The sequence below is a fragment of the Juglans microcarpa x Juglans regia genome, chromosome 7S (assembly GCF_004785595.1).
Source record: "Juglans microcarpa x Juglans regia isolate MS1-56 chromosome 7S, Jm3101_v1.0, whole genome shotgun sequence".
Classification (NCBI taxonomy): Eukaryota; Viridiplantae; Streptophyta; class Magnoliopsida; order Fagales; family Juglandaceae; genus Juglans; species Juglans microcarpa x Juglans regia.
The window spans coordinates 5,653,699-5,678,915 of NC_054607.1; the positions used below are offsets into that span (position 1 = coordinate 5,653,699).

The following is a 25,217-nucleotide window of genomic DNA, read 5'->3' on the forward strand; positions in this document are numbered from 1 at the left end:
CATCGCTTTAATTTTACCTAACAATATTGATGTCCTTAAATTTGTAGCCATGAGCTAAATAGTTATGGATACATAGTAATCCAACTTCAATTGTTGTCCTTTAATATGCACGCACGTCAAAAGAGTGACTAGAAAGCAATGGCTTAACTTAATGTTTTCCAGCCAAAGCCTTTAGTCTGATTGGCGTAATTCTTAATCTCTAAAAAGAAAGTCTGGAGTTGGAAACCCACCGACCCACTCAAAAAAAAAATCAATGTTCCCTGGTTCATTAGTCTTTTTTAATTAAATAATTGTTGCTGGCTTTAATGTGGCCCTGCAGCACTACTGTAAAGATAAAAAAGGGCAAGAAGAACAGGTTCCTTCATGTAGAAAAGCTAAAAGGATTCCTTTGTCAAGGGAGCGAACCGACACACAGGTTCTTAAAGAAAAAAAATTGCTAGGTATTATTAAATGTCGTAAGACTCATATGTTATATCTATCTTATAAATCATATAATTTAATTAGATAATTAGAGAAAATCTCAATTCCGCGTTTAATACATGCTTTTATGTGCAGAAGTCGACTTTATTTTGAGCTAATTTAGTGGTGTAGAGTCTATATATGTTTAGGAATTGCTTAAAAACGAAAGGAAGAAAGACATGAGAGAAAGAATAAGATATTAAAAGCACTCTAATTAATTATAAATAAATGATATGATGTTGATAATAATATTAAGCGAGCATTATATATAAAGATATTGTGAGCAGTAAGACTCGGATTTGAAAATTGAAACTGACTTTGTTACGACACTGACAGGTTATGGGCCGGAATGTTTGACTCACTTTGTTTTGTTTGCAAAAGAAAAATTCTACACAACTTTTTAATATTTATACAATCTCCGTACACTATATTTTTTTTATTATTTTTTCTTTTATCAAATATTTAATATATGAATAATGAATAAAATAATTAAATTAATTTAAAAGAATAAATTCAAAATATTTTTAAAAAAATATTAAAAAATTTTAAAATTTAAAAAAATATGGTATATGAAGATTGAGAGATTGTGTAGCATTTATATTAGATCCGTTTTATAATAAAAAAAGATATTACTAAATCAGTTCATTTATACTGCTCACTTTACTCCATTAACGTAAAAATTAAAATAAAACGGATAGAGGAAATCTAGAGTTTCAGTATTCATCTTTTTGTGTTCTCAAATGCCATTTTATTTTGAATATATATTTTTATTTTTTTAGTAAGTCACGTGTCACCACCATGTCAATTGGGTAAAATGAGTGGTATAAGTGGGATGGCACAGTAATAACATTCTTATAATAAAAGTAACTTTATAATTTAATATATCATATCAAATTATAAATTTATTTTTGTATAATATTTTTGTGGTTAAAGCATTTATTTTAAATCTATTTTAGGCCATCGTATGAAATAATTAGTCACTTTTCTTTAAATTTTAAAAATAACAAATATATAAACTCACTCAATTTTTATTATCTATTGACATAAGATGTTCAAAACAAAATCTTGATTAATTTCGGGATACACAAGTCCCTGATAATAAGTTTCGCGTAAATGCATATTGGATAGTTTTAAAAAAAAAGTTCTCCCAATGCGATACTCTTATAAATTATTTCAATCCAAAGTTTGGACAAGTCTCTCAAACTTACATGTGATTTCCAATATCTTACAAAACTACCCTTAAAAAATTAAAAAAGAAAAAAATACCCTTAAAGTTGAAAAAAGGGAGACAAAATCCTTTTAATAAACCAAATATAAAATTAAAAAAAAAAGATAGTATTAACTGTATATATCTCACTCTATATTCTAAAATTCTAAAACTTAGATATAATTTATAAAAGAGAAAAATTATATTTATAAATTGGTACGAAAATAAATTAATAAGCTTTTATTATACACATGTACAATAATTGTGTCATTTAAACAAATTAATTAAGAAAAATTATATTTAAAAGTTGGCGTGTAAAAATATACCTTCCATTTTATTGATATGAAAAAATTTGTTTTGTTAAAGAAATTTAGAAATTTAAATTTTATTATGTCAATAAAGTAAAAAAGTTTTGCTATTTATTATCTTCACGCACTACACACTATACTTTTTTTTTAAAACTTTTTAGTTTTAATTTTTTTGAACTAATTGGATTCTTCTATTCATCATCTATATATTATATATTTAGTAAAAGAAAAAAATATGGTGTATGATGTATGAAAATGATAAAAATAATTTTTCTAAAATAAAAAATATTATCACTTTTAGTCAGAACAACTCAATTATTATATTTAGAAAGAATTTTTTTTTTTATTAGTTATTATTTACTGTACACATTACACATTTTATAAAAAAAAAAAATTATTTGAGATGTGTGAATAAATAGTAACTGATGAATAACAAAATTTATTTAAAAAATATTTGATCTCAACGAGGCCCAAGGCCCATCTATAAATACCCCTAGCCCTACCTTCTGCTTCTATTCCGTGTACGAGCCACCTCAAGCATTTCTTATTTCTGCTCAACAAACAACATTAAAAAAAAAAAAAAAAAAAAAGCACAATCCTCCACCCCAACCAAAACAAATCCGTCCATCCCTCTCCATCTCCTAGATTCCTTTCTTCTTTCCATCCCTCACCGTCCTAATCGGTACGTTTCTTTTTTACTTTTAACTCTCTACGATTAAGGTCTTTAATCTCCTTTGAGTGGAGTTTTAGCCTTTGAATCATGTTGAAATTAGGGTTCTTAGGGTTTATCGTTTCATTTCTGGTTCCGATCTTTATTGGATTCGCGCTTGGAGACTATCTTAATTGTTCTTACAAGTTCTTGATTGCTTTTCTGGTTGTTGTGATTCTTTCGATAATGGGGTTTTCTGGCGTATTCAGCAGCTTACTGCACTATATGCTTCCTAGAAAGCGAGCTTGTGAAGGAGTGGCTGTACACGAAGATACTGATAACAACAACGAGAAAAAGAAGATTCGGATCCTCGAAGCTGCCGATCCAACGGTGAAGATCAGTAGCGACGTCGTTTGTGGTGAGAATAACTGCAACAGCAACAGCAACAGCAGCGACAACCACGGTAGCGGTAGCTTAGTTAAAGAAGAAGAAAAAGAGGAGGCTTCTATCATGGCTTTGGGTGATGCCAATTCGACGGACATCGACGAGGATCTCCACAGCCGCCAGCTCGCGGTGTATGGCCGTGAGACGATGCGCCGGCTTTTTGCGTCCAACATCCTTGTCTCAGGGATGCAGGGTCTTGGCGCCGAGATTGGTATATTTTTATATATATATATATATATATTTCTCTGTCAATAATTTTCAGTTCTCTCTTTTATTAACCAAGATGTCTTTTTTCAACGATAAATCTCATTTATAAAAAAAAAAAATGTCATTTTTCACCGATGGAAAGGTTAAAAAGATGTCTTTCATTCTCCTTATAAGGTCTGGTTCACATTGATTTTGAATATTCACTATGATGATCTAGTTTCATGAGTGATGGGTATTGATTGCTGTTTATTATGAAATAATCTGGTTGTTAGACTGTCCTAGATTAGTTTATTTATTTTGGAGTTTTTGCATACACGTTCACGTATCAGTCATGTCAGTTCAGTTGGCGATTCTTTCCTTCTCTGGCTTCTTTGCACTTGAACATTGTCATATTTGGTTTTGGTTTTTCATCTCTGCCAAAAAAGCTTCGGAGGTTGGTGGACAGTTTTTGTTGTTCATTTTATTCTTTCTCATTCTCCGAGAGAACCAAACTATATGAAAATGATGCAAGAGCGTACCTATCATCTGATACATTATTGTCATGTACACGCTGTATTTGTTGGGATCATCTGCTGCCCCTTTCTCTCTTATATTTTTCTGGCCCCTGATTTTATTTCTAAGAGATATCTTTTACCTCATATTCTTTCCTTGTCCATGTAGCTGTGACTTGATTCTCGTTCTTGCCAGCGTAGTAATTCTGATGTTGCTTCTGTGATCCTTACTCTTGCTGGTGTGTTCAATGTTCCTTTTTTGTTGGTTTGCTGCAGCGAAGAACCTCATTCTTGCTGGTGTCAAGTCTGTGACCTTGCATGATGAAGGGATGGTAGAGTTGTGGGATTTTTCCAGTAATTTCATCTTCTCTGAAGATGATGTTGGTAAGAACAGAGCACTTGCTTCTGTCCAAAAGTTGCAGGAGCTCAACAATGCTGTGGTTGTTCGTGCCTTAACAACAAATTTGACAAAAGAACAGCTTTCTGATTTCCAGGTACTTTTGTTTCTCTTATTTTTTTTGTTGATTTGTTGATTGTTTAGTTATCTCATTATGGAACTTATTGATTCTAACTTAGCCCAAAAAAAGTTAACTATCTTGATGTTCTTGGAGACAATTCGAAATCAAACCTCTGCATAATGGTTCTTAGATTTTGTTTGGGTGCCATTTGGGTATGAACAATTTAACTTATCATAAAGGTATGAAAAATTTAGGACATGGTAACAATTAAGGAAAGAGAAATACTTTAACCACAAAGGGATAACACAAAAGTAATCCCACAAATTAACGTGGCTTGATGCGGTTCGTCAGGTTGTAAAGTTACTTTTATTATAAAGTAGATCCAACGGATCACATAAAGCCAAGTCAATTTGTGGGATTACTTTTGTATAATTCCTTTGTGGCTGTAGCACTTCTCATTGGGCCACCCCCTAGCTTTCTTCTACTATTTCTTATTTCATTGGAATTCTCTAGGTTTCAATTATTAGATATTGTCTTGACGATAGGTTTCACTTATTGGATATTATCCTAATGATAGCAAATTGAGTTTAGATTTCGTTTGGTATCGCGTTGGTTAAATTATTGTTGTTGCTAGATATTCATCATATTTTCATTTGTAGTTAGGGTTTTAAGAGTAAGTTGTCATATGGTGAATTTCCATTTTTAGTAGTTGCTATGGTTCTACTTCCTAGTTGAGTTGATATCACAAATTGGTTGAATAAGGGATTCGAATAATGATGAGGAACAAATTTCTAAATCTTTGAATCGGTGTTCTTTATAAGTTCCAATCTGGTTTTCATTTTTCGCACATAAGCTAGCACCTAAGTAGCTAATTTAGTATGGATATTACTGAAATTGTAGTTTCTAAATCTAGTAATTTACTTGAAACTGTAAAGAGTAAATGATTAGAATATAATTTTTTATTTGATGAACTTCTGATGAAGACTCCTCAAATGTCCATAAAAAGTTTGCTCTAGGGTCAGTTTGGCCTTATCTCTGCATTTAATATAATGATGATATATCATATTCCCGTTAATCTGAATTTCTTAACAATGTTATGGAGATGTAGAGTTAGAAACATCTGTAATGCTGTAACCAGAGACTTGTGTTTCTTCAGAACTAGCGGAATATGATTTTATTTGCCTTCTTCCATTACACCATTTGATTGCAACCCACCATCCTCAACCAGAAAGAACTGGAAAAGGGAAATTGTTTGTTTAAAGCATGGAGCAGGATAAAATGCTTGCGAATAGGATAGGAAGTGCTTGCTTGTTTTGCAGTAACTCTATACTGGTGATGTTTTGGGGTTGCAGCAGCGTAATTCAAATCTTGATTGTTTTATCTGAATATAAGCTGATTTTTTTTTTATACAACGATAGATTTGCTGTGTGTGTGTGTGTGTGTGTGTGTGTGTCAATGCACTGGTTTGTGTTTGTATCGTGATTATTGGATTGGATAAGCTAATGTTTATTCTTTGGTGATGCAGGCTGTGGTCTTCACTGATATCAGTTTTGAGAAAGCCATTGAGTTCAATGATTACTGTCATAATCATCAACCTCCTATTGCATTCATCAAAACTGAAGTCAGAGGCCTTTTTGGTTCTGTGTTTTGTGACTTTGGACCTGAGTTTACTATTATTGATGTTGATGGAGAGGAACCACACACAGGTATAATTGCATCAATCAGTAATGACAATCCTGCCCTCGTATCCTGTGTCGACGATGAAAGGCTTGAGTTTCAGGATGGGGATCTTGTTGTATTCTCGGAAGTTCACGGAATGACAGAATTGAATGACGGGAAACCAAGGAAGATTAAAAATGCAAGGGCTTATTCATTCACCCTCGAAGAGGATACTACAAATTACGGAGCTTATGTGAAGGGTGGTATTGTTACACAGGTGAAGCAGCCCAAGGTGTTGAACTTCAAGCCATTGAGAGAAGCGCTAACCGAGCCTGGTGATTTTCTTCTCAGTGATTTCTCCAAGTTTGATCGCCCACCTCTCCTGCACTTGGCATTCCAAGCACTGGATAAGTTTGTGTCTGAGTTGGGGCGGTTCCCTGTTGCTGGTTCAGAAGAGGATGCTCAGAAACTTATATCTATTGTCACGAACATTAATGAGAGCTTGGGAGATGGTAGACAGGAAGATATTAATCCAAAACTTCTCAGGCATTTTGCCTTTGGTGCAAAGGCGGTACTGAATCCCATGGCTGCAATGTTTGGTGGTATTGTGGGACAAGAGGTTGTGAAAGCATGTTCTGGGAAGTTCCATCCACTTTTCCAGGTTACCACTGATTTTTTCTTATATCATGTTCTGGATAGTTGGTTAAGCTTTCTAATATTGAAATTATGCCTGAAGGAGCCTTTCTATCTGGCCTCTGACCTAGGCTTTTGATGTTATAGTCTCTAATCGTTTATTCTTGGTTGCAATATGATCTTGACCACTTTTTGAGGGGTGAGAGTTAGTTTATATCTTATCTTGATTGCTGTTCTCATAATGTAATGTTGGTTTACTTGTTTTTACAGTTCTTCTACTTTGACTCGGTGGAGTCCCTTCCTACAGAGCCGGTGGATTCTATTGATTTTAGACCATTAAATAGTCGTTATGATGCTCAGATTTCTGTCTTCGGTTCTAAGCTTCAGAAGAAACTGGAGGATGCCAAAGTGTTTATTGTTGGATCTGGTGCCCTAGGCTGTGAGTTCTTAAAGAATGTAGCTTTGATGGGAGTTTCATGTGGCAATGAGGGGAAGCTTACAATTACCGATGATGATGTGATTGAGAAGAGTAACCTCAGCAGGCAGTTCCTCTTCCGTGATTGGAACATTGGTCAGGCCAAATCCACAGTTGCTGCTTCTGCTGCTACATCAATAAACCCTCGTTTCAACATTGAAGCCTTGCAGAATCGAGTTGGTCCTGAAACTGAGAATGTATTTGATGATACTTTCTGGGAGAATTTGAGTGTTGTCATTAACGCTCTAGACAATGTGAATGCCAGATTGTATGTTGATCAGAGATGCTTATATTTCCAAAAGCCACTTCTTGAGTCAGGAACTCTTGGTGCCAAATGCAACACTCAGATGGTCATCCCTCATCTCACAGAAAACTATGGCGCCTCAAGAGACCCTCCTGAGAAACAAGCCCCTATGTGCACTGTACATTCATTTCCACACAACATTGACCACTGCTTGACATGGGCTCGATCTGAATTTGAGGGTTTGCTTGAGAAAACACCAGCAGAAGTGAATGCCTATTTATCCAACCCAAGTGAATATAGCACTGCAATGATAAATGCAGGTGATGCTCAGGCCCGGGATAACTTGGAGCGTGTGCTGGAGTGCCTTGAAACTGAACGATGTGAGACATTCCAGGACTGCATTACCTGGGCTCGTTTGAAGTATGCTCCTTGAATAGTTCTTTTAGTAGCTTTTCATTTTCCTTCTGTAAAAGCTGTGATAGAAATGTTTGTTTATCCCTTCAATAGAATGATATTGTCTTTTAATTCACTCAGGTTTGAAGATTATTTTGCCAACCGTGTGAAGCAGTTGATTTATACTTTCCCTGAGGATGCTGCAACCAGTACTGGGGCTCCATTCTGGTCCGCACCTAAGCGGTTCCCTCGTCCGCTGCAGTTCTCAGCTGCTGATCCTAGTCACCTCCATTTTGTTATGGCAGGATCCATTCTACGTGCAGAGACATTTGGTATCCCAATTCCTGACTGGGTCAAGAACCCTAAGAAGATGGCTGAAGCTGTTGATAAAGTGATGGTCCCAGAATTTCAGCCCAAGAAAGATGTGAAAATTGTAACAGATGAGAAGGCTACCAGTATGTCTACAGGTTCCATAGATGATTCGGCAGTCATTGCTGAACTGATTATGAAGTTAAAGCAATGCCAGAAGTACCTGGCACCAGAATTTAGGATGAAACCAATTCAGTTTGAGAAGGTATACCTTCTACCGTCCATCTCTTTCATTCGATTTTTAGCACTATTCCCATGCTTGTCTCTTGTCACCTGCCCCTAGATTGATCTGTTGTTAATCTAAAATTAGTCTGTAATGGTTTGCTCTGAAATCTTCTGCTAACTAATATTTGAATCAGCTTTCTGATTTTCATGAATTTGATCCCATAAATGTCTAGGATGATGATACAAACTTCCATATGGACCTGATCGCTGGCCTTGCGAACATGAGGGCACGAAATTACAGCATTCCGGAAGTTGACAAGTTGAAAGCCAAGTTTATTGCTGGAAGGATCATTCCTGCGATTGCAACATCCACTGCGATGGCCACAGGTCTTGTCTGCCTGGAGCTCTACAAGGTTTTGGATGGAGGGCACAAAGTGGAGGACTATCGGAACACGTTTGCCAACCTTGCACTGCCTTTATTCTCCATTGCCGAGCCACTTCCACCCAAGGTTATCAAACACGAGAACTTGAGTTGGACTGTATGGGACAGGTGGATCCTGAAAGGCAACCCTACTTTGAGGGAACTCATCCAATGGCTCAAGGAGAAAGGGTTGAATGCCTATAGCATTTCATGCGGAAGTTGCCTGCTTTATAACAGTATGTTCCCTCGGCACAAAGATCGAATGGACAAGAAATTGGTGGATCTGGCAAGGGAAGTGGCCAAGGTAGACCTACCTACATACCGTCGGCACCTGGATGTTGTTGTGGCTTGCGAAGACGATGAGGACAATGATGTTGACATCCCTCAAGTATCCATTTACTTCGGTTAGGTTCTTGTTCCCGATAAGCCGAGTCTATTGGATTGTGAATTTAGGCTGAGAACTCTATATTTTTATGCCTGTCTTTGGCTCTACTGTTAATTTAACACAGGAGAACACGAAAATGGATATTTTTCACCAACATTTTATATATAAAGTCGGGAGTAACTTTGATTCCATGTGCTGTAATAATTTTCCCTATGATTGCTTTATTCCAGTGGTATTTCTATTTTTACCATCAATGTCTAGGAAGGTACTCTCAAAATTTCGTATCTGTGGTTGCTCTTGCTTGAATCGTGTTCCCATATCATTATCATTGCCGGTCTTCCTTCCTTACAGGGTTGAATAATTTCGTGACTCGAAAGGCATTACTGCTCTTTCTAAATCCATCGTAAAAGTAATTAATTATGATGGTCGGACTTTGTCAATGAATTCTTCAATATCTCTTGATGATTGTGAAATGCCTTTTTAAACACGACTAGGAGAGGATGGGATGAACCATCCTGATAGGCTGGGTGATGTAGGGCTTTTGCAGCATTCTCCGAAGCAATCATTCACCCAACGATTTATTTACAAAAATAAATTTATAAATTGATATGTTTTGACATTATATGTTATAGTTATTTTATAATAAAAATAGGTTTACAATTTAACGAATTATATTTATATCAAGTTATGTTAATTTGGAAATTTATTTATTAATTAAAGTATTTTTCTTTTACAAAAAAGGGTAAGAACTATTGCAGTCACCATATCTAACCATATGGTTTGGGACCTAATTAATGGTCCATCTCAAATCCCCTTGTAACCTCTTGTTTTCTCATATGGTCTCTCTCCCCTGGACCTCGTGAGAATTGCCGAAAGTCCCATTCTGATTGGAAGCACAAAAATGATAAAATTGAGTTTTACAAGTGAAAAATCTTTTTACAAGCGAATTGGGGCACTAAAGCATGCAGCGATAATGATACGTAAGATATCCAAAATAATTTTTATAAAATAGATGACTTTTTCTTTTCTTAAAATTTTTCTTTTTAATAAAAAAAGTCATGTTAATACAGTGCGTTAAACCGTTTGCACCTAGCAAGGTTAAGCTGATGAAAAAACAAAGGTAAGAATAAGATGCCATAATTTTGATAGAATGAATTTAGCTGAAGAATGTTATTATTTTTCTGTTCTTTTAGGAAAGTGGCAGTGGCACATCCTATGTTCACGCTCCCAAATAAACTTTATAACGTAATAAAGCTACAACATTAACTTATCCAAAACCTTTTTTTTCGAAAAAGTAAAAAGTAAAAAGTAAAAAGTAAAAATAAAAATCTACTTTTAGTCTAATCGGACGGCTGAGAGAGGCGCGGAGTGACAAGAAGGGCACCTGATCATACCGTTCTCGTTGCACGACGTACAGCTCTTGAACCCGCTTTTTTCCGTGAACAGTTTATGGCTACCGTAACACTCGCCGCACAGAATGAATCTGTAGCCGCCGCACGAGTCACACACGCCCGGTTCCGCTGCGGGCAAGCCTTCCACAAGCTTCTTGAGCTCTCCAGCCTCGTGCAGCTGCCGAATCTCTTCCGCCCCGCCCACGTACCTCCCACCAATGAAAACCCTCGGCAAGCTTAACTTGCTTTTGTTTTGACCGCCCAGGATCTCCTGCAGCTCGGTTAGGAACGCCGAGTCCATGGAGAGATCTCTTTCGTCGAGCGAGACACGAAACCCACGTAGAATGGATTGTACGGCCCTGCAATCCTCGAACGTGGACCTCACTACCCGGAGGCTCGTGAAGTACACCACAATGCGCTTCTCGGTGCCGGGGATCCGAATCGACGGTTTGGATTGCGTTGTCGCAAGTGGGTCGCTGCCCGATTGGTCCGAGACGGCGGCTACATTTGGACTGGACTCGGGTGAGTCTGCGGGTGGGTGAGTCGGTGGGCGAGTTGACCAGGCACGGATGATCGAGTTGGCGACTCGTACCCGGTGGAATATAGACGGTTTCTTGGCGGTGTGTTGAGGGGGCTCCTCGGCGCAGAGCTCTTGGACGTCCTTGAAAGAGAAGAGGGTGGGCGGAGATGACGTGTTGTGAATCCGAACGGTTGATTTGCCCAACTGCCGCCTCATCGAGGGTAGGGATCGGAATTCGGATTCGAAGACCTCGAAACAAAGAGAAACGAACCGGGAAACGAAACAAAAACAAAATAGACACAGAAAATGGGTTTGCGTTTCTGTTTTGATTGCTGCTTAAAAGCGAAGGATTTGATGATAGGAGGAGGAAAGCAAGGTTGGGCTTGCAGGGTTTGGAAATGGAAGCTCAATCTTTTCTCCCTTATTTATTTATCCGTTTATATATTTTCCTTTGAGCTGTGAGAATTGAGATTGTGGGGGGAAAGGAAAGGGTTAGGGAGGAGGTTTGGGGGCTAAGTCGGTTGGTTAAGGTAGTTGACGTTGTCTTTGTGTTTTCGCTTTAATGGGTTTTACGAGAGAAAAAGGGTGAGAGAGGCTGTGATTACACAGATGCATGGGATGATTTGAGCCTAATTATAGATGACATGTCCTGTTTACTGTTTAGTGTATGGATGGGATGATTTACCCTAAAATTACCATGGATTCTTCTTTTCTTCTTTATTTTTTCATTTCTTTTTTGTTGGGTTTCTTTTTTGGGTTGGATTTGGACCAGGTCAATGCAGAGTTTTGTATGTTACCTATGAGAGGGGCTCATGATATAATTTATATATATCTATATATATTTGCATTGGTCTTCAATGAGGACATAATATATCTGCAATGCTTGCTGCTGCTGGCAGGAAAGTGCAATGCTGCTGTTATTGCATTGGCAGAACTATCTTATAGGTTTAAATGCCTTAAAACAACCCAAATTAAAATGGTCTCTGGTCATAGACTAGTGAATTTAAAGCAAACAAACCCAAGGGAAGTGCATTTTCATGGTGAAATGAAGAAAAAGGAAGTGACTCGTGAGTATCTCTGTTTTTGGCAAACTTGAATCACAATTCTTCGTACTTCAGTTGCAATTCTGCTCGGGCTCGGGCTCCTCCTGTATGTGACAGATTGTTATTATATTCACGCAGGTCATAAATTGGATGGAGGATGTGATGGTTTCTAACTTCCCATCAATGGCTCATTGACTTCTGTATTCAACCCTTTTCACCTGCTTTCACTACCACACGGAAAACAAATTAGGCATCCTAAGCTCCATGGCAAGAAGATTAAAGAATAAAGGTGAAGAAAAAGGAAGAGAGAGAGAGAGAGAGAGAGAGAGAGAGAGGGAGCTGCAAAATGTGTATTCTTGGACCATTTTAATGTATGATTACTGTAGGAGGATGAGACAAGGCGTGGGTGGTAGTTCTGAATAAGTTGTCTATTTCCGAAAGTTAAAAGGTTAAAGTCGAAGTGGGTGGATCCTGAAAGTTTAACAGGGAGGCACTGAAGAGTAAAAAAAACACTAAAATGGTGATAAAATACACATGCTCGACTGATTGATTGAACATAGAAGAGGTCTGGCATCTTATTATTCATTCATGTGTGTGAACCACAATTGTTATATTTCTCTGTCGACACCTATGAGTCTAAGTTGAGCGCTGTCAAAATCTGCGTGTCTCACTACTCACAAAGTCTAACTTCTATTGGGATTACAGATTGGCTCAGGATGTTAGTTGACCTGCACATGACATCTGGCCGGAGCTGCAATGTTATTTTTGTTGCTTTTTGTAGAGTAACGATACATTCAACGGTGTTTTTTTTTTTTTTATTGGTAATTTCGAATTTCAACCTCTTTTTTTAAATTTGAGAGTTATGCGAATAAAGTTATAGGCCTTTTGACAATGTTAGATTCAAATTAAATACGTAATTTCTGCCCATTTTTTTTAAAAAAATAAGATTTATCATTAAAAAAATTATTATTTTTATATGATCTCAAATTTATCTATTTTTTTAAAAAGAATGAGTGAAATTTATATATTTTAAGACTGTAAATATAATTTCTGCTCAATAATATTAAAAGTCTTGGCTAGATCACTGGACTTTGACCAATAAATGCCTAGTTCCTTGAGTAATTTCTTGGTAAAGTTTAAAGTCTAGCACCTTTCACACAAGTAAAGTGGTATATTAAGTGTGTTAATAAAAGACTTGAGCCATCCTATGAGAACTCAAAACAATCATAAAGAGGTTGTTTCTTGCTCATCCCATGAAGAATCTCCCTAGTACTACCAGGACATTAGAAGGCAGGCTACCTTTCCTCTAAAATCCCATTATAAGTCTCTAATCGTACAATTAATTTAATTTATAACAGTAACATTAATGGTTATAATGCTACAGCAGCAGTGGACAATTCGAAGCCCTACAAAGATTCCATCTTTGCCTCCCTCCATAAATCGTTGATGTAGCTCAATCTATGGCTGCTATCCAACTATGCATTCCTCAAACAATCATATATGCAGTTGCAAATGGTGACTTTTCAATTGTTTACAACTCACCAAATTTGCATATTTTCCCACCAAACCCAATCTTTCACATTCAGGGAAAAAAAACGTGGCATGCATCCATCTAAAAGAATAATAGTTTATCTTCCAATAACTTAAAATTCTCTGTATTGAGCTCATTAGTTTCAGGTGCCAAATTCTTGTGGAATCGAGCATTAGTAGTGGACTCAACAAAGTTTGGTTAAAATTTGGCTAGAGAATTCACTTTTATAAATTTAGCTAGCTATTTTCCAACAACACCGAATAATAGACTCTCAAAATCTATCATTATTCTATTGAAGTATTGATTTTAACCTTTTCATTTATTTTAATTATTTGAATATTTATTAGTTATTAAAAAAGTACATATTAATTTTCTAACATTCATATTATTCCTAACGGATATAATTTTCTATCGGTATTTTTTTTTTTTTTACAACAGTCATATTCTTTCAATTGTGGGAGATGTCAACGATTGCTGTTCCTTCGTCTAAAGCTGATGTTCCTTCGTCTTTCTCAACTCTTGGCATAAAGCACATTAATTGAAGTTGTTGTTCCTTCGTCTTTCTTTTCTTGCGCGGGAGTAAGATGATTTTTTCTTTATCTTTTCTACTTTTGCGGGAGGAATAGCAGGTAGTGGAAAGATAATTGTTTATGATGAAAATAATATTTAGCCAGCCCATTGCCAGTGACTAAATCTTGGGCTAAAATTACTACTAATTTATTGAGTCCATTATAGTAGATTTTTGTACAACCTAGCTAAACTTTGGCCAAAATTTGACTAAATTGAGTCCACTACTAAAGCTCTTAAGTTCAGTAGATCTTTCTCTTCCTAATTAGAGACCCATGCTTTTCTAGTTTAAGGTAAAAGAAGAGACGACTTGAATAAGTAATATGCACTCAGTAGATTACCAGATCTGTGTGCTCTTGATATTAAACACTTGACTCTTGAGGAGTGATTTACACAAGATGAGGAAAGATGTTTTATGACTGTTTCTCTAAAAGATGGCGCGAGACTTGCTTATTTGAAATTCGTATAGATCATTTCTCTTTTGCATAAAAGAGAGTTGGAGTAGCTAGCAAGAGAATTGGACTCTTTACTTTTAGGATAATGTTATGGTATACACCAAATGTGCACTCTAAATATACTCCAAATGTGCACTCCATATTTTTTTTTTTCTTTTAAACATTTTTTAAACATTCCTAATCATTTAAAAAATATTAACAAAATATATAAATGTATTAATACTCGCTTTTTTAATTATAAAAAAATAAAAAATATGAATAGTGAATAGTGACGTGTAGTAGGCACAGAGGCTACGATTTTCCTTACTTTTATTACGGCTGCAATCTGCAATCTTTTTTGTTTTTTATCCAACAGTTTTTTTTGTTGTTGTTGAGAAGTTGGTACTTCATTGTATTAAACTGTACTATGGCTTTCAACCATTACATGAGTCCCTATACTAAATCTATTATATTCAGCCATAACTAGAGGCTCAATACATGGGTTGATGTTATCAATGTTTATCATTTCGGTACTCAAAATAATAACTTGTTGTGCCAATCGATGTGCCACTCTATTTGCATCCCTCTTGACATGTTTGATAGCCTAGTTTGTATCGGCCAAGATGGTCTTGACATCTTGCACTAGGCAACTCAGCAACCCATGGTTCTGTGTGTGTTGTCTCATTGCCTTCACAACCTGCATTGAGTCCTAGCTTTGTATACAAAATTGTAGCAAATACTAATATTCTTGCTTTTGCTATAGTAGGTTGTGAACAAAAACACAGTGGCTGCATCAAAGTAGCCAGTATTTCACCTCCACTATCTCGAAAAGCCATTCCCACACCAATTCTGTTACATGTTTCTCTAACTGCTATGTCCCAGTTAATTTTGATCCAATTTGCAAGTGGAGCTTCCCATAGTGTGCTGACCTGTTGGTTAGAAACTAGTCTTGAGCTGACCTGCCTTCTTTGAATTTGTTGATACTATTTATGTGCCTCTATAGCTCAATTAAACAATATTGATAGAGGTAGAAAGTTGTCCTTAAATAACATTTTATTTCTTCTAGTTCATAGTGATCTTGCAATCACTACAAATAGACTAATATCTGACTTGCCAATTCTTTGAAGTATTTGCATGAAAATCCAGCCGAAGTCTTCCTCAGTAACTGAAGCTTTTTGAAGCTGCCTACTGTCTAGAAGCTATACATCCTATGTAGATGGACAAGTCCATAAAATGTGGCCTGATGTTTCTTCTATTTGCTTGCAAATTGGACATAAAGGGTCTGTGAGAATTTTCCTTTTGTATAAATTCAACCTAGTAGGTAGAGCATCATTTCATGCACGCCACATGAAAACTTTCATTGGATTTATGGTTTACATTTGCCATATCTGTTTCCACAATTCACAATCCTCTCCCTTTGATGAGGATTCCCCTTTATTGTGATCATGCATTTGATTACAAAGATGATAGGCACTATTAACTGAAAAACTATCATTTACAGTATGTTTCTAGACCAACTTATCCTCTGCATTAGTCTGTGTAACATGTAGTTTTATAATTTCTTTCACCCCATCTTCCCAAAAAATATCTTTAAGTAGCTGTAAATTCCACCACCCAGATTGAGGATCAATCAAGTTAGCTCGCTTAGCATTGCTGGTAATATCTTCACAGGAGTCTGAATAAAGCCTGATCCCTTAGTTGGCATCCACTTGTTTTCCAAACCATTATATTTTCCTCATTGCCCATTCTCCAAATTATACCTTCCTTAACTATATTGATGGCTGAGCAAATACTTCTCCATGTGAAGGAAGTCCTTGATCCAATTCTAGCTTGTAAAATAGAAGTATTAGGAAAGTAAATGGCCTTGAGAATTCTTGCTGCAAGAGTGGTAGGATTAGTAAGCATATTCCAAACTTGTTTTGCCAAGAAAGCAGAATTGAAACTGAGTAAATCTCTAAATCCAAGTCCACCATTTGATTTACTATTGCTCAAGCTGTCCCAACCTTTCCAATGAAGTTTAGTTGATTTATCTTGAAAACCCCACCAAAAATTAGCCATCATTGAGTTAAGCTTGTTGCATAGGAGTTTTGGTAATTGGAACACACTCATACTATATGTTGGGATGGCCTGAATAACTGCTTTAATCAAAATGTCCTTGCTAGCTTGTGATGTAAACTTAGTTTTCCAATTCTCAATCTTTTTGCTCACCTTTTCGACAATGCTTTGGAAAGCTCTGATTTTTGACCTTCCTATAATAGATGGTAGCCCCAAATACTTTTCCATATTAGATGATGCTCTCAGTCCAGCTACTTGCATGATGTAGTCCTTTGTAACTTGCTTGGTATTGTTGCTGCAAAACAAAGAAGTCTTCTTCCTATTAAGTCTTTACTCTGAAGCCTGCTCATAACATTTGAGGATTTGATTTAAGGACACCCATTCATTCAAATTTGCTCTACAAAATAATAGGCTATCATCAGTAAACAACAAATGACTAATTCTAATATGTCCATTTGCTAATGGAACCCCTAAAATTAACCCTCTTTGTTCTGCCATCTGAAGGTTTATTGTTAACATCTCAGAACAAATAATGAATAAAAAGGGTGATCATGGGCAGCCTTGTCTAAGTCCCCTTGTAGGCTTGAAAACCTCTTGAGGAACCCCATTGAGTAGGACAGAAAAGAAATAGGATGTTATGCATCTCAGAATTAGATCAGTCCACTTTGTATCAAACCCCATTTTTAACATGCCTTCTTTGAGAAAATTCCATTCTATTTGATCATAAGTCTTGTTCATATCTAATTTCAATGCCATATAACCCTTTCATCCATGTATCTTAGTTCTCATTGTATGAAGAGTTTCATAGGCAACCAATATGTTATCAGATATTAGCCTTCCTGTAACAACGCCACATCGATTTTGGAAAATAATAGAGGGAAGAATCTATTTTAGTCGATTGGCCAACAATTTAGTGATAATCTTGTATAGAACATTACAAAGACTTATGGATCTATATTCAGTAATGTTCACTGGATTATTGCATTTTGGAATCATCACTAGATATGTAAAGTTGATAGGTTCCATGTCCTGGTCAAAATTTAAAAAAGGCAGAATTGCATCAGTTACCTCATCTCCCACTACAGACCAATATTTCTGATAGAAACAGGCCCCATACCTATCTGGACCAGGTGCTTTGTGTGGGCCCATTTGGAAGATAGCCTCCTTAATCTCCTTTCTTGTGAAAGGTGATACAAGAACCTCATTCATCTGCTGAGTAACCTTTTTAGCAATTGCATTGAGAGAAGCTTCCATATTACAAGGTTTTGAGGTTGCAAATAACCTTCTATAGTATTTTGTAAAAGCTTCCCCAACCTGTTTGGGTTCTGAAAAGGTATTCCTAGTGTCATCAATTACCTTAGAGATAGTATTCATCTTCCTTTTTTGACTTGCACATAAGTGGTAGTATTTTGTGTTTCTGTCTCCCTATTGTAGCAATGTTACTTTAGCCATTTGTTTCCACTTCATATGATCCCTTTCAAGCAGGTCATCAATTTTCATTTGTAGACCTTTGAGTTGCTGCATTGAATCTGCTATAGCAGACTGTTGCAAATCTTGCAATATACTTGTTTTTTGAACTAAATTGGCTCTAGACTGAAATTCTTTTCTGTAACTCCATTGTTTTAAAGTCTTCAAGCAAATTTCCTCTTGACAGTTGTTAGTCCTGCATTATTGATTCCAGATTGACGCTAAACCTTGCCAATAACTTCCTCACAATCTGTAAAAAGTGACCACCTGTCTTCATATCTGCACACAAAAGATGTTTTTCTTGACCATTCATTCTTTTGACCTACTAACAGTAAGATAGGGCATTGATCTGATGTAGAGGAAGCCAGTACTTGGACCTCTCCTCTACCAAATTCTTCACACCACTCAAAAGTGGCTGTGGCTCTATCTAGCTTTTCTTTAGTAAAATAATGGTCATTTTTTAGATTAGACCACGTGTACTTGCCTTTGATGAACCCCAGATCCTTTAGGTTGCCGAATTGTAACACATTTATGAAATTTTCCATTTGTTTTTCATCCCTTCTAGCCTTCCATACTTCTCACTGTGATGTAATATCTCATTAAAATTTCCTATGCGAAGCCATCTTTTTGGATTAAGAAGTTTAAGATGTCTCAATATACTCCAACATTCCTGCTTTTTTTCAGTTTCAGGATTTCCATAAAAGCAAGTTAGCATCCAAGATGACTTTTTCTGATCCACCCATGAATTTATATGCCTATGTGAGTAAGTATTAATTCTGAGCTTGACGTCCTCTTCCTAAAACAAAGCCAGTCCTCCACCTTTACCAACTCCTTCAACTGAAAACATACAATTAAAACCCAACCTTTGTTTTATAGCATCTAATTGTTTTTTATGCATTTTTGTTTCTATAAGAAACAAAATGTTAGGCTTGTGAACCTCAACCAAATGGCTAAGGTCTCTAACTGATCGAGAGTTTCCAAGCTCTCAGCAGTTTCAACTTAGGAGCCTCATTTCTCCCGGCGGGGCTAGTTAACAGCCTCCGCCAATATATCCAAATCAGATGCCATTGCCTGTTTTTACCCCTAGCCTTTTGATTATTTTCCATAGCAAACAGAACATTATCTTCTTCATTCTTCCTTTTCCTTGTAGCATAATGAGAAGAAGGTATGAATTCAATATTGTTTTGTCCCCTTGCCCTCCTCTTCCATTTATTGCTACTGGATTCAGGAGCAATCTGTGGTATGCTAGTAGTATATTGATCTTGCAATAGCACATGCCTTTCATCCTGAGAAGTGCTTTCTATGACAGCTGTTGATTTCAGCTCTGATTGGTCCAATGAATCATTTGGTTTGTGCCTTGATAATTCTTTTGGTTCTACTTCCAAAGTTAACAAAGGTAAAACACTTATTTCTTGATTTCCCACCTTGCTTTCTTTTGTGTCTTCTTTTGTTATATTCTGCAACATCAACTTCCCTCCTTCTACCACAAGACTTTCGACAGATTGATTGAGGGTCCTATTACTATTATCCTGCCCTTCAAACCTCCCATACTTAGAAATACTTGCATTTAGATGCCTTGAAGTACTACCATAACTAGAACCTGTTGTTGTGCTAGGAACCCTTAACCATGACCCATACTATTGAGTACTAGTCTCTTTAGTCAATTCTAGTTGAATGTTCTGACCAGCACATCCAGATAGACCATGCTTAATAACCTCACAGGTAAAACAAAATCTAGGGAGCCTTTCATATTTAAATTGTACAAAGCCTCTATGGCCTAACACTTCCACAACCTTTCCTCTTGCCAAAATTTTCATCAAGTCTACTTCTATGAGAGCTCTAACCCATTTGCCCCAACAATTTTCATTATAATCTGCTTCAACCTCTAAAACTATACCAATAAAGGATCCAATCATTGTTTCAACTTTCTTAGTCATGCATCCCAAAGGTAAGTTGTGAATTTGAATCCACAAAGTGATATGAGTAAAGCCCAATTCTGTCGAAGGAGTGAAGCCATCAAAAGTTTTTAAGCACACCGGATTCATGTCAAACAACCAAGGTTGTCCCTCCATATTCTATTTAAATCAGTCTCAGATTGAAATTTAAAGACATAAAGGTTTTCTCCCACTTCAATTATTTTGATACCAACACAGAATTTCAACACCGTAAGCATCGTGTTTTTAAAAACATCTTTGTTAGTCCTCTTGTCAGCTATCACCTTCCCCACTAGACATAGTTTCCCTCTTTCCATAGTCTCTTTTACTTCCGAACCCGTAATTACTATCTCATACATTTCCTCCTCAGTTAGAGAGAATTTATTCCACAATTTTGATAATTCTTCAGCAATGTAGTATCTAGAAGCACTCTCACCAAGCTTGTTTAATACTTAGTAACAAAATAGGAAACACTAGTTAGTCTTGCTTTAGGCAAAGGCACCTTCCACTGAAAGTGAAGGAGTTCTTCCACCTTGCTAGAATTCTCCAGACTCAAGAGGAAACCTGTGTGTTTCAACTTCCCTTAGCACGGATTTTTTTTTTTATCCAACTGTTGTTGGCCTTCTTGGTTGAATCAAATTACCATTGTCTTTTCTTATCTTTATTGTTGACGTCATTATACTGACATTAAAGGATCCACTGTGCTTCTGCCTACTATTAGAAAGTTTTGCTATTTACAAAACAAATGTGTATTCTTTACCTACTTAAATTGGTTGGTTTAATTTGGATTCAATCATGTTCACAAAAAGAATGTAAAGATAACTGCACATAAAAGTTTTGTTTAGAAAATATTAGGGTGTCTAAATTTGCTTTTGTTTTTGAAAAACAATAAATTTGTAATTTATCTATAAAAAAATTAATTTTTTAATCATAGACTTCACTTGTTTTAAAAGAAAATGTTTAGAGTTTAGTTACTATTTTTCAAAATGAGTGTACAAAATTTTCAATATCTAGTATAACTCAAATGTAAAATGTCAGTTTGTGTGTCCAAAGAATTAGTTGGGATAAATATGAACAGAGAAATAAAATGTAAAAAAATGTTTAAAGACATTGTTGTGAACTCTATACAGTTAATGTTGCTGTCACAAAATTAATTTTTTTTTATATTTTAAAAAAAATTAGTAAAACTCTAGGGATTTGATTGCCTTCAAGACCATTTTCTTTTTTTTTTTTTAGTCATTCAGACAATATCATATACGAATCAATAATTCAAATTCCTGAAAGCCTCTAAGCCTTACGCAATCTTGGGTTAGGCTTTTAATTTTGATTATCGACTATGAGAATTTGTTAAGGACAAAGTTTCCCTTGCAAAGACCTTCACAACACAAGGACTTCAGCAATTCCATGTAACAAACTCAGCAACAAATGTGCAGTGCATGCATCGTGCCTCTCTACCTCTGCAAATGAATTTGTAGCATTAGCTCTAGAATATTCCATTCATTGTAACCTATTTGTATAAAAGGATCTCATGTAATAACAATTTTTCAAGTAATGAAAGTCACACAAATTCTTTATTGTAACATGGTACCAGAGCTCTAAAGGACTAAACGTCCATGGCTTCCTCGCTTGATTCCTCTTATTCTCCCACCCTCCCTCAACCCAATATTTCTCATACAATCTCTGTCAAGCTCACCCCCGATAACTACTTGTTATGGAAGGTTCAATTGGTTCCTTACCTTCGTGGCCAATGTTTGTATAAGTATGTTGATGGCTCTTGCCCTCCACCAAAACCAAAACTCGATGATAACACTCCAAATCTAGCCCACGACCTTTGGCATCAACAAGATCAATTAAGCATGTCCGCCCTTATCTCCTCTCTTTCTGAGCCACTCATAGCACATGTTGTTGGATGTACCTCTGCTAGAGTTGTATGGCTCTCTCTTGAATCAACCTTAGTTTCCCAAACCCGTCTTCTACAAACTCAGCTTCAATTAGCCTACCTTAAGAAAGGTTCAGACCCCATTTCATCTTACTTTCACAAAGCTAAAACTCTTGTTGACACCATGGCAGCAGCTGGTCGTCCCTTATCACTTGTAGAATTTGTTCCTTATATTCTTGTCGGCCTTGGCTCTGATTATGATGCTATTGTTACTTCCATCTCCACTAACCTTGAACCTATTTCTCATGAGGAGCTGCTCAGGCACTTATTGGCCCATGAAGCAAGGTTGCTTCGCCATTCTGACGTGAGCACCTTTCCTATGGAACATTTTGTAAATTATACAGCAAAATCTCCTGCTAACTCACTTGGCTGAGGGCCTCGTGGTGGTGGTTGCAACTTCTATTGAGGTCGTAATGGTGGTTGTTCTACTCGGGGGTCGCAGCAGTTACACAAGAAACAATGGTAGCAATTCCTTTTCACCTACTGACCAAAGTTTGGTTTGTCAGGTCTACAATCAATGGGGCCACTCGACACTCACTTGCCTTTATCAATCAAGCCTATACTACTACCTCACCCATGACTGCAAACTTCTTTTCTTCAAGTTATCCCTTGGACATAAACTGGTATCCAGACACCATTGCAACCAACCATATAACTAATGATCTGAGTAACCTCAATTTGCATGCTAATGAGTATCGTGGTGGTAAGCAGCTTCGTGTTGGTGATGGCTGATAAATGGTCAATTATGCTTTATTAATACTCTTAATATCTTGGGTTAAATGAGTTTTAGTTATTAAAATAAGAGTATTAATAAGATAATATGAGTTAATTGGGTTTTGGCATGTGAAATGATTATTTTAATAAGATAATACTCTTTTGCATGTTGCAATTGTTCAGGCGGCTTTTTAGCTTATGATAAATGGTCTCAAGGAGGCCCATGTACAATCTTGGCCCATTGGAGAGTTTGGAGAGTGAAGTCCGTGAGGGACTCTAGACTTGAAGAGTGAAGATTAAACTAAGGCCTAAGGGAAGACCACGTGGTCTGATGGCTGCTTTTTGGGAATGAACGTGCAGTAGGAGAGGAACGCATTCTGTAGCTGGAGTGAAATGGAGCTGCTGCGCTGATGAAGTGGGACGTGCGCGAGTGAAGTGGAGCGAATAAAATGAGCATGCCGACCTGCAACAGTGGGGATTTGGGAGTGGAACGCACAAATGTTGAAGGAGAGACACAAAAGGAAAAAGGAAAAAGGAAAAATGGGGAAAGCTTCTTCTCATTATTTTTATTTTGCTGGTTTTATGTTTGGGGTTTTTTTGGCAGTTCTTTTTGTTCTCCTCCCTTTTTCAATTTTTTTTTTTGGATAGCATTGGTTGAGTTTACTTTTATTTTTCTGGTCTCTTCTTCAGCACATTAGTATTGATTTTCAGTTGTTTTTATTTTTGGTTCTTTTCGGACAGTGGGTTTTCACGGTTTGGATCTATGTTTTTCTTGGTCATTTTGGCCAAGCGTTTTCTTGGAAAAGCTAATCTATGCATTCTAGGGTTTAATTCATTTGGGTTTATTTTGCTCTCAGATTTTGTGATGACTTTATTTAGATTAATTTTTACTGTTAGAAATATCATGTGTAGCTAATTTCTGAAGCTTGGGTTGTGGAATGAGACTTGACTTGTTTTGGATTCTAGTTTAATGCAATATTTTGTTGATGAATATTAATTTCACTTGTTGCTAGTTAGATTTGAATTGAAAATACAGTGCGGCTCTTGCGCTTGATTTGTTGTTGACGTAAGGCACAACAAATGCTTGAAAATTATCAAGGCTTCTCTCAGTTGATTGTTAATGTGCGTTTAGTTAGTAAAGTTGTGAATCCCTTAGGAAAATATTGTAAAAACTTGAGCATAACTTTTTATCTTCGTTTTATCAATGCCTTGACTAGATTGTTAATCGAGAAAATATTCTAGAAACCGAAACAAGGAGAGTTCCATACCTAACTCAAGTGTTTGTTAATTTGCCTTTTTGATTAGAAATTTTAATTTCAGTTTTGATTTAATTTTTACGGGAATTAAATTCATATATATTTTTTTATCTTCTTAAATCATTTTCAAAGAAATATATTAAAATCCTTTTTGCTCATTGTTTATACATACATAAAAAACAAAAAAAGAAAGAGTTTTATACCTCATTTTACTTCTTCACATTTCTCATACATCATCATACTTTCCAATTAAATTTCACAATGCTTTGATAATCCTTTGTCCCTGTGGAATATGATCCTGGACTTATCCTTGATACAACTTGACACTTCTACACCTGGAAGCACATTTGAGACCGAGTCAATGGCTCCACAGTGCCTATCTCACACTTGGGTTCAACCTCTTTCTCATCTTCTTCATCTAAATTTATACTCAATAACATGCTTTGTGTTCCTTCTTTTCAAAAGAACCTTCTATCAGTACGACAATTCTGCATTGATAATGATGCTTTCTTTCAATTTTTTGCTGACTATTTTTCTGTTAAGGAATGCAAATCGAGGAAGCTTCTTCTTCAAGGGACAATCAGTAACCACCTCTACTCCATCCCACCACAATCGGCTTCATCTCCATCTGCTCTCAACACTCATCTCTCGGTTCCTTTATGGCACAATAGACTTGGCCACCCCTCTCTCAAGCTTGTGCAATCTATCCTTCAGCATCATAATCTTCCCTATGAGAATACTATAATTCTTTTTTGTAATGCTTGTGCACAGGCAAAATATCATAGATTTCCTGCTTACAAACGATTACATAAATCTACTATCCATTTTCAGCTTATTTTCTTGTATTTATGGGGTCCTTCCCTTCATGTGTCTACTGATAATTACAGATTTTATATTACATTTGTAGTAGACTATTCTCAGTACACTTGGTTATTTCCTTTAAAAAGTCTCAAGCCTTCGATACATTTGTTAAATTTAAAACCAATATTAAACTTTAATTTAACATAAAAATAAAGCAATTCGAATTCAATTGGGGGGGGGGGGAAGAATTTCGGCCATTTTCTAACTACTTAAACTTGTGTGGTATATCCATAGGATTACATGTCATTAAACTCACATGCAAAACGACATCGTTGAATGAAAACACTGTCACATTGTCGACACAGGCCTTGTCTTCCTTGCACACTCCTCTATCCCATTCCATTTTTGGCCCAATGCATTTCTGCATACAGTTTATTTAATATACATGCTTCTATCTTATACATTACACAACTCTTCATCTTATTTTTTACTCTATAACACTCATCCTGATTACTCTACCTTACGGGTTTTTGGCTCTGAGTGCTGGCCTTTAACTACTCCTTATAATCCTCACAAATTTTCCTTCCATTCACTATCT

The 25,217-nt window shown here is 36.3% G+C and overlaps 2 protein-coding genes across 4 annotated transcripts in view; one reads left to right on the forward strand and one right to left on the reverse strand.

Moving 5' to 3' along the window:
- Window positions 1-11,582, reverse strand: part of LOC121240488 (uncharacterized protein At5g39865-like) — a 30,339-nt gene extending 18,757 nt beyond the window's left edge. Inside the window, exon 1 of the mRNA XM_041137947.1 lies at window positions 10,257-11,582. Coding sequence (XP_040993881.1) covers window positions 10,303-11,094 — 792 coding nt within the window. The 5' untranslated portion in view covers window positions 11,095-11,582 and the 3' untranslated portion in view covers window positions 10,257-10,302. The remainder of the gene's footprint in view (window positions 1-10,256) is intronic.
- LOC121240486 (ubiquitin-activating enzyme E1 1-like) lies at window positions 2,480-9,156 on the forward strand. 3 transcript variants are annotated; one of them, XM_041137945.1, is made up of 7 exons: window positions 2,480-2,656; window positions 2,893-3,278; window positions 4,042-4,259; window positions 5,749-6,543; window positions 6,786-7,654; window positions 7,769-8,201; window positions 8,395-9,156. In XM_041137945.1, the coding sequence occupies exons 2-7, from the start codon at window positions 2,909-2,911 to the stop codon at window positions 8,989-8,991; spliced, it is 3,282 nt and encodes a 1,093-aa protein (XP_040993879.1). In that variant the 5' UTR covers window positions 2,480-2,656; window positions 2,893-2,908; the 3' UTR covers window positions 8,992-9,156. The 3 variants fall into 3 exon arrangements, with proteins under 3 accessions (XP_040993879.1, XP_040993878.1, XP_040993877.1); XM_041137944.1 differs by having other exon boundaries at window positions 2,896-3,278; XM_041137943.1 differs by lacking the exon at window positions 2,480-2,656 and having other exon boundaries at window positions 2,697-3,278.
- Window positions 11,583-25,217: the final 13,635 nt, after the last annotated feature.